Source organism: Leuresthes tenuis, unplaced genomic scaffold (assembly GCF_036924035.1).
Source record: "Leuresthes tenuis unplaced genomic scaffold, fLeuTen1.0.hap1 SCAF_8, whole genome shotgun sequence".
NCBI classification, from domain to species: Eukaryota; Metazoa; Chordata; class Actinopteri; order Atheriniformes; family Atherinopsidae; genus Leuresthes; species Leuresthes tenuis.
The window spans coordinates 3,094,694-3,110,973 of record NW_027325362.1 but is presented as its reverse complement, the minus strand read 5'-3'; the positions used below and the strand labels follow the sequence as shown (position 1 = coordinate 3,110,973).

Here is a 16,280-nt window from a genome sequence, read left to right as displayed (position 1 = left end):
CTAACTTAATCTAAAGGTCTTATATGGGAAAAGGCTGTGGTCCTAAACGATAAAAGCTACTAACTGAAGGTGGAAGATGAACAAATAACCGAGCTTCTTAGACATTTGGGGTAACAGTGCAGCTATGTTTCCAACACCGACTGAAACTAGCTGTCTGCACAGGCGTCCCCAGTTTCGCTTTGGCAGCACCACACTCATTGCTCTGTGCCCCTTTCTGTCTCTGCAGTGTGTACCAAGGGCCAGGCAGTGAGTGGTCAGTATCGCATGCTGGCTAAGAATGGAGGCTACGTCTGGGTGGAGACCCAGGGAACTGTCATTTATAACAGCCGTAACTCTCAGCCGCAGTGCATCGTGTGCATCAACTACGTCCTCAGGTGAGCAGACCTTAGAGACCTTAGTGAGCAGAGTTCAGGCGAAAAAATGTACCTGAACTGGTGGAAATTCCAGAAAAATGAGCCTGTCACATCAAAACATTCACTGTGACCTCGTTAATCCTGCAGTGACATCGAGGAAAATGCTAAAATCTTCTCCTTGGAGCAAACCGAGTCCCTGTTCAAGCCACAGCACATGAGCAGCTTCTTCACCGCTGGTGGCGTGGGGATGAGCGCTGAGCCGGAAGAAGGCCTCTTCACCACGCTGAAAGAGGAGCCTGAAGACCTCGCTCAGCTGGCTCCAACTCCTGGAGACACCATCGTTTCCCTGGACTTTGGTTAGTAGTATCACTACAACTGCCTTCATAAGGGTTTGAGATGAGGAATAAAGCACCTAAACTTCTATTGAATTCTGTACTAAAATTTCCCTGAAATTCGGACTCCTCCTTGTAGGTCGCTGTCAGTTTGACGAGCCCCAGCAGCCAGCTGCATTCACCCCGGTGCCTGCTTCATCCATGCCCCCTCCAGGACCGTCATCCTGGCCCAGCGACAGCCACAAGCCTGCTGCTGCAGCAGCGGCCCAAACCCTGGCCTCGGTTCCAGGGGACATGGCTAACATGGCGTTCACCGTGCAGCAGAACGCACCACCGGGCAGCGCCACCCCGAGCCTCAGCAGCTGCTCCACGGTGAGGAGGATTCAGAGGCCGATTGTTCAGCTCAAAGGAGTAATTAGTTAGTGAGTCAGCCACTGGTTGATTGCGTTTATTTTAGTTTGTTCTCTCCATGTTCAGTGAGGTCACTAAAGTGGGCAAAGTGTGTGAGAATATCGGGGGTGGATATTTGGACGGAACAGGCTGTTAGCAGTGAATGGTGCCTTTGTTGGAACTCATCTCGTTTTCTTTCTTTGTCTGCACTCCTCATCTTGTTCCTCTGTTTTCCTTCCTTCTTCCTCTGCAGCCCAGCAGCCCAGGTGATTATTACAGCTCAGTGGAGAGTGACCTGAAGGTGGAGCTCACTGAGAAGCTATTTGCTCTTAACACAGAGGGAGACGGCTCTGCAAACTCTGAGGTACGTGTGTGAGAGCGTCTACGGTAAAACTAAAGTTTCTTAAGCACATTACCAGCAGAAAGTCTGCGAGTTACCTTTTATTTCTAAGAATTAGGTGATAACAAACCATGTAACTTATTATTACAATGACCCTTAAAACATTGAGTTCACCTCTCCCCTGTGTGAAGAGATTTTTACACCTTTCAGGCAATAAGTCAAAGACAGAATTTCTTTCATATTTTAAGCAAGATGACATTTTATTTCCATCTTTAAAAGTTTCACTGTAACAAAAGAATCCAAAGCAAAGGTTTTAGCACTTTTAGACTTGTAGTTTTGAGAAATCAGTCAGCAATCGCTGCTCTTTTTAAGTCCATCTACACAGTTTTATGTTTAGGTTGTGGGGCTGAGTGCCATGTGGACACCTTCATGTGGGTTTTCAGAGTTCAGCATTTATCCCAAAATAAGCTGACATCACCTTGCTAACATTTGTTGTTTTCATACAGTTGCATAAAATCAGTTGTTCGCTCACACAGAGGCAGCACAGTGCTGCATCAGCTAGTTTAACACACAGAGAAGTGCGCCCTCATTAAATTAAGACATATCTTGGGTAGCCAAACATTTGCATGCTCAGTGATAATTTGATTAATTTGTAACAGTGTGTCCTCAAACCCAACTAATCAAAATCTTTTAAACTTGAGTTAACTTTAATGCATCATTTATTCAAATATAATCATATGAAACATACTCTTTGGTCTCCCAGAAGGACTTGAGTGATTTGGAGCTGGAGACTTTGGCTCCTTACATCCCAATGGATGGAGAAGACTTCCAGCTGAGTCCCATCGTTTCCAACCCTGAGCCCACGGAGGTGACTCAAGCAGGATCCATGGGGAGCACGAGCAACCTGAAGAGCCAGCTGAGCTTCAGCAACATAGCCAACCTCTTCCAGCCTCTGTCCTCCCCTTCTCACCCCCAAGGTTGCTACCAGCCCCAGTCACAGTCATCCTGGGCCACAGAGGAGAGAAGAGGCTCCAGCCAGGACACCTGTGGAAGTCTATACATGCAGAATCCCTCCTACAAGTCCCCAGCCAGCACCCCTCTGTCTTCCATGCAGTGGCCTCCAGATCCACTCATAACCTACCAACAACAACGGCCCACTAAGGCCTACCTGATGGACAGTTTGTCAGGAGAGGAGCGCCCATCCTGCCTGCAGAACATGTCCCAACCCATGCAGAAACAGAGGTAATGCAACAATGAAGTATGGCACCGCTAAACTTAGACATGTTTTCCATGAGGAATAAAAGGATCAATTAAAAAGCAATGTTATCCCACCGCCTTTCAGTTTAAAATCTCCCATCCTAGCACTTCCCTACTCCCTCCATCTCTACACTGTCACTCCTGACAGAGCCTGACTTGTGGTTTCCTTCTATGTGGCTTATTGTTAGCTTTGATGTTATATCTCTGGATAAAAGCATCTGAATGCATAAACATAAAATGTGGATTCTGTTAATATTTATTTTCTGTGTGCAGGTCCATGGACAGTTTTGCACAGATTTACAAAGACATGAGTCCAGCCAGACTGGTCATGACAAACAGTATCAAGCGCTCCTTCAACCAGATGGCTGCGGTGAGTTTCTCTTCCAACACTAAGGCAAATACCACATGTTGAAGGTTCTGTGTCATGTGACAATTAAATGCATTTAAATACTTATCTAATGCAATATTTCTGTACCACGAGGCCACAGTTTGAGCTCTTAATGATCAAATGCACGTCTTACAGAGTGAAAGTAAGCCAACAGAATTCATGTGGAAGAAGATGAGGAGCGAGAGCTGCATGGATCGCTCCCTCAGCATGGAATCACTGACGGGTAAGTTTGTGTCGCTGCCATGCAATTCTTTCTTCTACCCCATCAAACTCACCTTTAACCTCCGGCTCTCCTCTCACAGAGTCAGCGATGGGGAGGATGCTGCCAGGCAACACATCTTCATTCTTCAGCTCTCTGCAACAACACAGGAAGTCTCAGTATCCAGGAAGTGGGTTAAATGGTGCAAATGATAAACCATTTGCCCAAAAGAGCTGCAGCTACTCAGAGTTTAACATGATGCCTTCTAACAAGACAGAGGGTGAGCAGAAATGACTCCACAAGACTGTGTTAAACTCTGCTGCCATCATTGTTTTTAGCTTAAAACTGGTGAAAAGTCTTGTGTTTGGAACACTATTTCAGTTTCCAATGCTTTTTATTTAGGAAATTACATTATTTTGACCAATTTAACTCGATTAAAATAAGAATGTTATGTTGGCGTCTCTTAATTCCAGTTCTGTCATTTCAGGCATAGTTAGTCGTCTGCTGGGCCCGTCGTTTGAGCCCTCCTTTTTGCCGGAGTTGACTCGCTACGACTGCGAGGTCAACGTCCCTCTGCAGGGAAACCTGCACCTCCTTCAGGGCTGTGACCTGCTGCAAGCCCTGGACCAGGCCACCTAGAGCCCAAGATTCAAACCCTGACCTGGACTTACAGCCCTGAGCCTCAATCTGCAGCCCGTGAAGCTTTAGCCTTTCTTTACCTTTGTACCTCTACGCCTTCTCCGAGGCCTGAGGCTAACCTACCCACAGAGAATGGTATTTATGACCACATCCTGCCTTACTCAGCCCCACGCCATTTCCCGTCCTTTTTTTTGTTGTAGTTCTCTATATAAACACCCTAAATATGCAGTATCAGGGGATAAGCTACTTACACCCCCGTCTTAGCCCTGAAGTTGTGACTTCAATCAGATACAGGTTGATCAAGTAGGAAGCGTTTCCCACCAGATGACCTACACTATACGAATAACATGGGTCAATGCTGGTTATTTAACAGCTTACACAGTACAATATTACTCTCACCTGTGTTTTATTAGTTTTCAGACACCAGAATATCAGTGGGTTCAGAAAGACGGGCCAGAACTTAGGTCTGACATTAAAGGGGTGTTGGTGGTGTGGCATTAGAACAAACATCTGCATCCCTGGACCCCGACCATCAGCTGATTCCTGCTGAGACTGTACAGTATATGCAGCTTATATCCCAGCCCTGACTTCTCCCTCAGCTAAACCATTTAACTCCCAGGAGAACATACTATACTACCTATACGTTAGCAGAGACACTGTTCTTTCATTTTGTACATTTGACCTGCAGCTAGTACACACAGCCCCATTTTCTAGGTCGACTCAAAGCCTCAAGCCAGAGCTGGGTGTCATGAGTTGGAGCCATTTTGAAAAGCAGCCAATGATTCTGTGGGAAATGTGCTCCACCTGATTCTGAGTCCCAAAGATCACTTTTCAGTCACAGCACTGAAATATGAAAGACTGCAGCGCTTTAGAAAAGTAGCTCAATACGATAACTGGGCCAATACTTGTTAGGTCAATTAATTTATTTCTTTTAACCCCCATCTTGAGATGAATTCCAATAAAAAATTTTAAAAGTTACAAAGACTTTGACATGGCAATAAAGAGACTTTCTATCCTATTTGTTTATATATATATATATATATATATATATATAAAAATCTATTGATTTGACCTCTTTCACTGCATTTAGTTTCAGACTGGTGCCAATCAGAATCAGTCCAGTGATGCCCAGTTCAGCTTGAATCTTTACCGGCCTGTAACATCCTGCTGCTCTCCTAAAAACCCTTTTTAATGACGTATGCTTTATATTGTGCGTGATAGTCGGTGTGTATTTCTGTTACTGAGATGTTTTAGCTTTCATCAAGCAGCCCATGTTGTTTAACTCTGATTGACGGGACACTTTTCTGTATAAATACTGCTTCGTTTCTCCTTTCTCCCATATTTTACGCTCTCACTCAACCATCCAGACTCTCTTAATTGGGTGTTTTTCTCAGAGAGATATTAGTAGAGCATATACTACATGTATTTTAAGTTGAATATTAAGTTTTTCCCACTCGTTCTTTTCTTTCTAAGATCGGATAGAAACAGCAGCTTGTGTGACTACAGGGTATTTTTTTTTTATTTTGCAGTTATTTAATTGAGCTAAAGTTTAACTAGGAGGCAAGAGTTTATTTACCAAGAGAATGGCGTGCACATAATAATACAAACGCTTTCCCCAAACACTTGACGCAGAACAGAGCAGTATAAAACGCAGTGGTGTGCACAGACCTCCAGGGAAGAGGATGGAGAAGAGTCGCATGATGTCCAGGAATGCAAATGCATGCTCGTTTTAATGCAGCCGCGACCGTTTTACTGCACTTTTCCACAGTTCCAGGCAGCCCAGAACTGACTTAAATATTCCATTAAAAAGGAAAAATCCAGTCAGTGTTCATTTTTGTATAATCTTTTAGTTAAGCTGCTCTTTTCATTGGAAAAGTCGGCAGCAATAGCTCAATTTAACAGGTTTAATGCTTTCTTACCTACTTTCCAATAATAAGAGAATTATTAGAAATCAGTATCTGCCTGGGACGGTAGTAAAAAGTAGCACGGAGAGGATAGAACGTAAAGAATGGGGGGGTTATTTCTGTATATCACAGGGGCAAACGGCCTAATCACACCTAACAGGGATCAAAGGGCAATTTCAGCCAATCAGCAGGGTCCTACTGAGCAGTCTAGACGAGTAGCTAGAGGGTGTTACGAGTCCAGCAGAGCCAAAAATAAGCGACTACTTCAGCAGCTTTTGTGACCTCGGTGACCTTTAGCACAAAAGATTGCGACTCCGCTGTGCTCACCACTGCTCATGCTCGACTCAGTGCGATCAGACAGCAGCACCTGCCCCCTCACTAACCGTCAGACTTTACATTTGTACATAGCAGCAGCCGGTGAAGTTTTTTCCTGACAGGACAAGGCCAGTTTTTCTTAATTCAGAGAGTGGCTGCCAATAACAGAACTTTATTATCAGCTGTCCTGATACGTTATGTATGAGGAGTAGATTTTCACCAACCAGTGAAACACTTGCTCACCACATTTCCTCTTCTGTCCCCTCAAAGTATTTTTCTTAATCTCCATCTTGTTTTTTTGAGGTAAATGTCTGTGGTGACCACTTTTGAGTATGACTTATAGAGCTTTGTACACATAAACCTTATGTATTTAATAACAGAACTAATGTTGAACATAGTGTTTTTAGTGTTTATGTGTCCTGGTACTTTGTCCTCACCCCCCCTCCTCCGTAGATGCTGTTTCCTCTTGTGCCGTTTCTGTTGTGGTGCCCCCCCCCCCTCCTCTTTTGTCCTAAAATATCTATTGAATCTTTTGGCTGGCCAGTACTGTTGTTGTCCTTGCTTTAAAAGAAACAGAAAAAATAAGACTAAAAAGGTAAATATAAGTTTTCTAAGTTTTACTTTTCAGATATGTAGCATTTTGAATATTGTAAGGAAGGTGAAGTCGCCACATAATCACATAGTTTAAGTTACATAAAAGCAATGGTGCTTCATAGAGCATATATGTCATTTTTAGAACTTTTATTACGTGTCTTGGATCCACTAACACTGTATTTTTTATGTTCTCTGCCTTATGTTGCGTTTAAGTTCTCGTTTGAATCCATACAATGTGCCTTATCATGACTTCACATACTGAACTCACCCTTCAAGTGCACAGTTTGTTCCCTCTGACCTACAGACGCCATCCTTCAACGTTGGAGGCTATTATTTAATAAAAATCCTAACTTGGAATTTAATCCAACGTTACTGATGATAAAATCTCATCCTTCAGAAAAGTCTAAATTGTAGTTATATTATTTTCTAGTTGGATTAACTTTTCATAACCCAAGACTTCTTTAATTTAGCTCCTAATAGAACTGCAGGGCTGGAGCAAGCAAAAAGTCTCCCAGCTTCTGGTAGAACCCAGATAGAACCCTGGAAGAACGTATTCTTGTGATGAAGTTAAACTTTGTGTCAGATATTAAGGAAACGGATTCCCCCAGCTCATCTGATGAAGCTGCTCGATGGTTTTTGGGATTAGCTGGCAAAGATTTCAACTGAACAGTAAAAGCTGAGCTCTTTTTTTTTTTTTTTGATGGCTGCAACATGAATATAGTGACATCACATCAGATATTTAAGGCACTTTACAAATTGCCAATAATACAAGATGTTAGGTTTTAAAAGCTCAAATGATCAGCATTTAAACAAGTCAAGCTTGTCTCCTCTTTAAAGGAAATGGACAATCGTAACATGGAATTTTTATTGAGACTCGTTACAAATGTTCTGTGTGCACACTTTGTTCTGCAAGACATCATAAGCTATATTAAATAAACTTACTGCTTCTGTGATTAGATGAGTAGTGTTTCGCTTTGCAAACATTACTGTGAGTGTAGTTGACTTAGTGTCCAAATAACTGCTTAATCCACATCAGTCCAGTAAATGTGTCTGAGGAATAATGTTAACAATGAAGAACACTTCATTCGTAGGGTTGTTGTGTGAAAGCTAGCTGTCAAATTCAGGATAAAAATCACGTCACATCTCCTAAATCTAAAAGTTTACTCTGATGTTCCTGTTTGTTTTTTTTTAAATGGTCAGATGGTACAATTTAAAAGATGTCGGCAGATGCCAAATACGATAAAAACCAAGGTAGGAATCTTATTTTAAAGGATGTGCCCACTTTGTTTCAACAGATTTAAAACAGATGAGAGAAAAAGTGACGTCGACCTGAGTGAAGAGAGACTTCCTGCTCAGCCTGCCCACTGATGCATAACTCTCCACTTTGTCCACTCAACACGTCACCTTTCTCCTTTCTTTAACCAAAATAAAATAGCGGTGGCCATTTTTTAAAATCATTGGTCAAATTAGAGGTTCCTTATATTTCAAAGTTAAAAACAACAACTTGCCAAGGAAGTTTTTTTTATTATTTTGTAGGATAATGTGTAGTATTTTAAGACTTTATAAATATAGAAATATAGGTTTCAAGAAAAAGCACCTTACTATATGTTTAAAGCAGGTTTGAGAAATTTGCAATGAAAATAATTAAAAGTGCAATATTGTCCAATTACTAAGTTAATTCTTTGGAGACCAAAGATGAATGACGAGCAGGAAAAAAAGCACAGGGAATGAAGAACTGCACCTAAGATGGATTTCTTTTTTTTTTTTAGCAACTCTTCAGATAAATGAGTTGCCTTAATGCATGTGAATAAAGTTGGATAAATGGAAGTCGAGCTAGAAATGCCTCCTTTGAAAGCTAGCTTCTGCTCCAATAGCTTCAGCCAGATAAAATTAGAGTAGTTTGAAAGTAGGAAATTAAATGCCCAACCATTTTATCCAAGTCAAAAAGGAATAAAATAATGCATCGTAAGACAATTCTGCTATTATTAACAAACCCTTAATAAAAAGGGAGAAAACTGTTCAGAGATAATTAGAAGAGAACCATGCTGAAGTGCTCAACATACTGTGCTGCTTGAAGGGTTTTCCCAAAAAGCTAAAATGACAAATCATTCAGGAGTTAATCCACTCACTCACTGCGCTTCCTCTCAAGGCAACACTTAGCATTTAGTCTTTTACCTTGTGTCACAACAGGGTCTGTGTATACCTTATGGGATCCATGTTCAACTACTTGTATTCTGTTGTCATTGTCATACAGTTATATTAGCTAATTCAGATTTTTTTAATATGCTAAAATTCATATTGATATTATTATATATTGTTACTATTGTTATTACTATATGGGGGGCTTTAACCCAATAAGAAGTTTGTGTTTCTGCACTGATATCTTATTAAAGCATACTGATCTTACCCTCCCTTGAAGGCTCAACGTGTTTTTGTCCAGATCAAAGCATTTAACAATGAGATGTAATAAATAATTCACTAATGTATCAGATGAGAGGTGGGAAAAACAAACAAGTCTACCTTAAATTTCTCCCTGGATTATAATTATTTGAAGCAAATAACAGAGGTACCAGTACAGAACCATGTGGTGTCCCTTTTTGACGCTTCTTATTGTAAAACATTTGAATGACAGTAATTATACCTATAAGCTTGTGTGCCATTCATGAGCCTTTACAGTGCATCACATGAGACATATAACTAAAGTTCTTACAGAGTAACCGTCTCATTAGCATGCGCACAGGTTATTTGAAACTGTCATGGAAAAAGGAAACTGCTGAAAATAATCACTTTTCTACATGAAAATTAATTTCCCTACAGTAACATCTCAGTTGAGATCAACCAAGGATGATGTTTTACTTAATCCAAGTACAACTCCTCTGCATCCTCACTGCTGTTTGTCAGAAGAGAAGCTGCACCAGCACAGAAATCTGGAGCTAAAGCTTTCACATGACACTGTTTTGCCATAAAGATTCACATGATGCAAGGTGGATGGCAACATGTGAATATAGGCTGTGCTATTGGCATATAACCAGAAAGAGAGCAGAAGCTGCAGCTAAAACACTTAAACTCTCATTTGGCACAGATGCTGAGTTTGGAGCTGCAGGTAAAAGCATGAAGGAGGAGGGTTTTAACAATGCTGTTATTGTCATTTAAATGATGCAACATGTTGGGTTCTGAACAACTGATCATGTGTCAGACTAACACACCGCTGCTATGTTTGGCTTTACGTACGACTGCCATGTTGAAAGTGACCCGTATGCATTACCTGGTCCTATTTAGTCAGACTGCTGTAACAAAAATGTTATGCAGGGTGGTCATTCAGACATGCAAAGCTTTGAAGTTCATTCAGTTTTTATTAAACAGCTTCATATAAACTATAAATTATCAGTTTGTATTAAATCGTGTGTAGTTTATAAAGACATGTACGTATTCTTTACATGTTTTACATCATCTAGCCTCCAATTACCAATAGATTAGTTTGAATTATGTGGCTTTTATCAAACAATAATTCATTAATAATTCTGACTAACCTTTAAAGCCAAGTTCATATGAGTTTTATTCTAAATCCATCTGCTGTTAATGTTACAATTTTTTGTGACACTTCAACATATCCATTCCAACCTGATCTAATCTCCGTTTGAAGAGGGGCTGGTTTGCTTCCCCGTTTCATGGAAAATATGTTTCAAAGCTTTAACTCCACCTTTGTTGTTGTGCCTGATGGGTTTTTTTCTTGCATTATGACGCACATCCTCCATTTGCCTTAGACAGAAAGAAAAAAAACACAAATAAGCCAAAACTGGCACAAAGTGACAGTTATAGACTTTGTGTCTCCTACCTTAAACTTCTCTGGTGCTGCTCATTCCGGTGTGCTGAGGACAACGAGTACCGAGGACAACCTTGGGAAGCAAGTAGAACAAAACAAAGCTTTAGAAACACTGGTGTAAAAGGTGTAAATAGCCCCCCCACTCTTTTTGTGTTAGAGTCCAACAATAGCAACAAACAAGTCAGGTAAACCTCTGTTCAACATCCAAGAAATGTTGCACTTGTACTCAACTGATTGCTGCTGATTAAGCATAAAAGGAGTGATTTATATAAACTTTGTCATATGTTGCAATGAATCCACCTGTGGGATTCTGCACATTAAGGAAGGAAAGAGGCGAGGGGGTAAAGCAATGTGAATAATAAACCACAAAGCTAAAAATCACTGTAATAAACTACATAAATATGCTTCCATCTGTTGGGAAAGTATCAGTCGTGTAACAGATGCTTAGCACACACTTATCGGCAAAATTAAAAGGGTACATCGTCTTCTGTTTAGAGGACTTTGTACAACTCAGTTTCCTTTCCATTTACTTTTAAAACCCATCAAATTTAAGCCTAACTTTAGTCAACTTTGGCGTGTGATCACAGTGTTACCGTCTACTTGGGTCGTCTGCAGGGGGATTCAGTGTTATTAAGCTTTAGCTTCATATGCTAATTAAACGTTTAATATGTTGCACACTACATGCTATGGCGCTGGCTTTATTCCTTTCAAACTTTTGTTATTTGTCATTTTGTTGTTTTAAAGGCTACTTTAACAGCTCGCAATGGGCCAGTTAAAAATTAGCCAATACTGGCACATGCACCATCCATGAAGAATATATAGAGCTCAGCATTGGAAGTCTCAGTTGCAGCCATTTTGTGGATGACGAATGTTAAAAAGGACTTAAACACCCGCCACCAAACAAGCAGGTTCAGGCGATTGTTGCTGGCAACACCAATATGAATGTCACCACTTACATATAAATCATTTGAATTAATAATGTAAAGAATTTCTTGAACAAATGTATCCAGGAATGTTATAAAATAAATAAAAAAAATGGAACAAAAATCACTTCATGACATCTTGTTGATCCCAAAACTAAGAGCAATGGAAATCCAGCCAAATCATTGAAGGATGCTGCTGTGCCAACACATCCTGAGAGGTCCTGCTGCATGGTTATCAGCTTAAATACGTTCAACTTTTTCCTTCCTCTGCATGAAGACAGGAACCCAAACTTTGGGCAGACAAAGCAAGCATGTGGGCCATTCATGGAGAAGTGCAGGTAAACACCACACACACTCAGACATCTTGCATCCCTTTGTTCCAGCTTATTGCAAGCCTTTTGTTTCCTTCAAGGGAGTCAAAAACATGGAGAAGGCAAAATGGGAGGAACTGGCGGCTCGGGCCGACCGGCTTCCTCTGGTTTCCGAGGCAAATCTTTAGTCAGTGTCTGCTGCAGAACAATCAATGCCTTCCCAGAATTTACCAAAATCTCACACTTCCGCACAACAACTACTTCCCATTTTATTATTCTTTCCATTTGATTGAACTGTCTGAACCCGTTAAATATGCATCAACAGTTTGTGTCATCTGAGCACAGCCATCACAGGAATATCAGACCATGTCGACTTCTACATGTGGGAACAATGCAGAGAAAGAGACATGGATAGTGACATGAACCATGCAAAACAACTGGAATTAAAGTGGGCGTGCAAACACCTTTACGATGAACTGGAAGTAACAGAGCTTGCAGTGCTGCTTTATTTCACTTTGGAGAGATGTGCTATGGTGCATTTCTTCTATTACAGAAGGCTTCAGCTTCAGTTTCCCACAAACAAACCAACTTGAAGCTTTTATTTAGAGCAGCTTTTACTGTATTATTCTTCAATAATTAATATTTAATAATAATTAATGATTGTTTTTCATAATAGGTTTTAGGCTCTCTGTAGCCGTGGTTACCTTGGTCCCTCCTGCTTCTCCAAATAGATGAAGCTCTGACCACTGCAGGTAAGGTACTAACTACTGAACTGTACTATATTATAAATGTGTTGCATAACCTTTCTTAAAAAAAACCCAAAAAAACTATTCCTTTACATGTTGGACAAAAACTTGAGTTACTGCTACTTCATCGGGGCTCTTATTTTTGGGGGATTTTGAATTAATTCCTCTTGTGTTGGACATCTCCTGCAACTCTCAGCATCTTTTCTAAAGACAAAACCAACTTATCCATCATAATCCAGCAAATTCACCGTCACATGAAGCAAAGTATCCCTCTGAATCTTTCCTCTGTAAATGCAAACATAAGTACGCTCTGATTTCAACATGGGAAACTGCATGTTTGTTTACGGTGTGATCTGAGCTTGAAGGAGGGGGGGCTCGTCCCAGTTGGAGCAGCTCGATGCTTTGGGACTGGATCACAAAATAAACAAGCTGTTCTTGGACCAGCTTATTGGACGACTGTCCTGAGACATGCTGTGGTCCCAAAGGACGGGCAGGCTGGGGGCTGACAGAAAAATGAGTGGGTCAGATCACAGTGTGACACAGCAGTTTCCACATGGTATTTCTCAGTAGTAACAGCACTGTTTTCCCCCCTTTGGCTGTGTTTAAGTCTGTTTCACATGTTTAATGGTGCTGTAGAAACACATTGGAGGTGTTTGTGTAGGATAATATGATTGGTACTGAATACATGATCTTTAAAGGGGACATATTGTGCAAATATTTCTGTGTCAGAAGTCGCTGCCAAGTCAAAAACACAACCCTGAAATGTTTATTTTAACTCCATATATCTCAAAATGTGACATTCATATGTGCAGGGGGAACTTTACAAAGTTATCCAGCCTCCTCCCTCTGTGTCTTCATCCAACTTTAAGTTTAGACGATGCTGTATTCAACGCATCTTGGAAGAGGGAGGGTGAAACTTTTACTTTGCTGTTAACATCAAATCATTTTTTTAAGCCATTTTCGTGCTTACCAGCCTCTCCATTCGTGTAACTGAGAATAGACTCGCATACAACACAAAAAGTCCAATCTTCAGTCAGACCAGAGGTTTTCTTACTTTGTTCATTTCAATCTGATCAAATTATTCATTTTAACATCAGGTCTCCTTCTACTGGACAAACAGAGCAAGTTAACCATGAATTTTAAATTAAACAAAAGTATCTCATCTGGAAATCCTCCTCAGGTGATGTTTGATGCTCTTGGGCAGTTTTTGTCCCTGCACACTCTACACAGTGATGAAACTACTGAGTGCATCAGGCCAGAGGCATCTTCAGCTCTTTACAGGGTCCCTTCCCTCACAAGATTGAAGGTTTGACCCATGAGATTGGAGAAATTTCTCCAACAAAGCATTTTAATTCACCCTGCTGCTGCCATTATATGTTCCACCTTCATGTCCAAGTCATGAATGAGTTTTTTGTTTAATTCCCAAAATCTTGGCCAAAACCTTCCTGTCTTATCTCCATATTTTCTGGTAAAAGCCGATCCTGTCTTTGACTTATTGCTAATAAGAGGTCTGCTGTGCAAGTCTCCAACAAACTAATTCGAAGCCCTTTCACCTAAAAACACGGCTGTTTTGTGGTTCCTTACAGCAGTGTTTCTCAATCCTGGTCCTCAATTAATGGGTCGTCCTCAGCCTTCTGCAGAGCTTAAAGACCTGACCCATTCATTTGAATCAGGTGTGCTGGAGCAGGGAAACATGGAAAGCATGCAGGGCGGGGGGGGCTCGAGGACCAGGATTGAGAAACACTGACTTACAGCACTAAGGACTCATGTCCTTAGTTGTTTTCTTAGGTTAATTTGTACTCTGAACCCCTCCGGTGGTTTCTTTCTTCCCACAAAACTGTCCTGCACTGCTGTAACTCAAACATCCATCCAGCTCCAAATGTGAGGAGCTGGACACCAACTCAACTGAATAATCCATGACATTAATCCAAAACTCAGAGCCTCCAACTTCCAGTCATCAATTACACCTGAAAGCTAATCAATCTAACACATAAAATCATAGTATTGTGATATAATTAAAATGATAGTTTCTTCATCTCAAATGGATAAAGTTACCAACTTTTTGGGGAGGTAACGCGGTTGAGTCAGTCTAAAAAAAAACAAACATAAAAAGTAACAGTTATTAATGCAGGGCTGTTTGATTCTTTTCGGGTCACTTGGGAGGTATTAATTTGTGCCAATTCAAATGAGTGTGGCTTTATTATTTTACAACAATGAATTTTCCATCTAAAGTTACTAGTAAATAAAGCTTTGACCCAAGCTCAACGCAGTGGATGTAGGTCCATTATAAGGCAGGTAATGAATCGGTCCTAATTTAACCAAGTGGCTACAGAGTGTCTACAAAGATCAGACCGTTCCTAACCCAACACGCCACCAGCTCCTGGTGCAGGCTATGCTTATCTCCCACCTTAACTACTGCAACGCCCTCCTAACTGGTCTCCCAGCCTGTGCTGTGAAACCTCTGCAGATGGTCCAGAACGCAGCAGTGCGTCTGGTCTTCGATCAGCCTGAAAGAACACGTCCCCCCTCTGTTCGTTGAGCTCGACTCCCGCATCAAACCCAAGATGTTCATCCACAAAGTGCTGAATGGAACGGCTCACATCTAATTGAATGCTCTTGCAAAGGCTTATGTCCCAACTGGGTCCCTCCGTTGGTCCCAGGATTGTCGTCTAGCAGCTCCTACACCACGCCTAAGACAATCCAAACTCTGTTCATGTGTCGTCCCACGATGGTGGAATGAGCTACCGAGCGCTACCAGAACAGGGTCCCTGTCTATCTTCAAGAAACTCATGAGGTCCCAGCTCTTCAGAGAGCATCTCCCATCCTAGCACTGACCCTGTACTTCCCTCCATCTCTACACTTGTAAAATGTTGTGTGCATTTTCATGACCATACATGTTCAAAGTCATCACTGAGAGCATGCATCTGTGAGGTCAGAGGTCAAACTAACGGGATCCAGCAAAAATCCTTAAAAAAAAAAACCCCAAAAAAAGTAAAATCGAAACACAAAGTATGAAGTTTTCACAGGAGAACAGGATGAACAGATGAGGCATCAGTTTCAGTTTCATCTATAATGAACTGACCTGGTTGTTTCTCCTTCTGTAGTAATGGTAAAAAGAAAAATATTCCAGACTTTAATGAAGATTAGAAACACCAGATGCCAGCTCTTCTGGCCCTTTTGTGATAAGACAGACAATGGATGTCTTTACTATTGACAAACTGAATGTTCCAAGCCTGTTCCTATTCTTTGCTTTCTGTGGGAATACTTTCATTGAGCATTCATACAATACTTTGCCAAAATCAAGCCTTTCCAGCCTGAAACCGTGTTATCAGCGATTGTTCTGATCTGGGAAGGACAAAGAAAGCTTACGCAATGATTACTCAATCACCCGACTGTTTGACCCCTTCAGATCCCAGTTTGGCTTGATCAGGAAAAGAGCCAAAAATAAGCCTTTTGATGGGATGTGGTGATGAAGAGGTCAGCGATTGAAATAAATAGAATAACACTACATGTTGAGGGGATATTACATCTTCCAAGGATGCAAATATACAAATTTGTTCAAATAATGAAGTATTTGCCAGGATACACAGAGACAAAAACGTTTATCTTTTCTGTTCCTGTTCCTCAGTTATGTAAGAGCTGTGCAACCATAAGTGTCCTCAGCTGGGACCTTAAAACGAATAGATGGATGCAAATGGTTAGCATGAAATTAGTTTCCTTGCTGCTTAAAAACTTCTCGTTTTAAATTCAAATATCACTTTTGTGA

The 16,280-nt window shown here is 41.0% G+C and overlaps 2 protein-coding genes across 3 annotated transcripts in view; one reads left to right on the top strand and one right to left on the bottom strand.

Moving 5' to 3' along the window:
* Nucleotides 1-16,280, top strand: part of LOC140312735 (endothelial PAS domain-containing protein 1-like) — a 486,153-nt gene that overhangs the window by 37,737 nt on the left and 432,136 nt on the right. Inside the window, exons 8-16 of one of the 2 annotated variants that reach the window (XR_011916999.1) lie at nt 227-374; nt 501-709; nt 825-1,057; nt 1,329-1,439; nt 2,179-2,657; nt 2,946-3,042; nt 3,196-3,283; nt 3,363-3,539; nt 3,747-6,587. Coding sequence is in view for 1 of the 2 variants with exons in the window: in XM_072390526.1 (XP_072246627.1) it covers nt 227-374; nt 501-709; nt 825-1,057; nt 1,329-1,439; nt 2,179-2,657; nt 2,946-3,042; nt 3,196-3,283; nt 3,363-3,539; nt 3,747-3,898 (1,694 nt within the window). In the remaining variant the exon portion in view is untranslated. Of the gene's footprint in view, nt 1-226; nt 375-500; nt 710-824; nt 1,058-1,328; nt 1,440-2,178; nt 2,658-2,945; nt 3,043-3,195; nt 3,284-3,362; nt 3,540-3,746; nt 9,123-16,280 lie in introns of those variants that run through there. The other variant, XM_072390526.1, reaches the window with a different exon arrangement.
* LOC140312732 (NLR family CARD domain-containing protein 3-like) overlaps nt 1-16,280 on the bottom strand; it is a 329,873-nt gene that overhangs the window by 235,277 nt on the left and 78,316 nt on the right. The window lies entirely within an intron of this gene.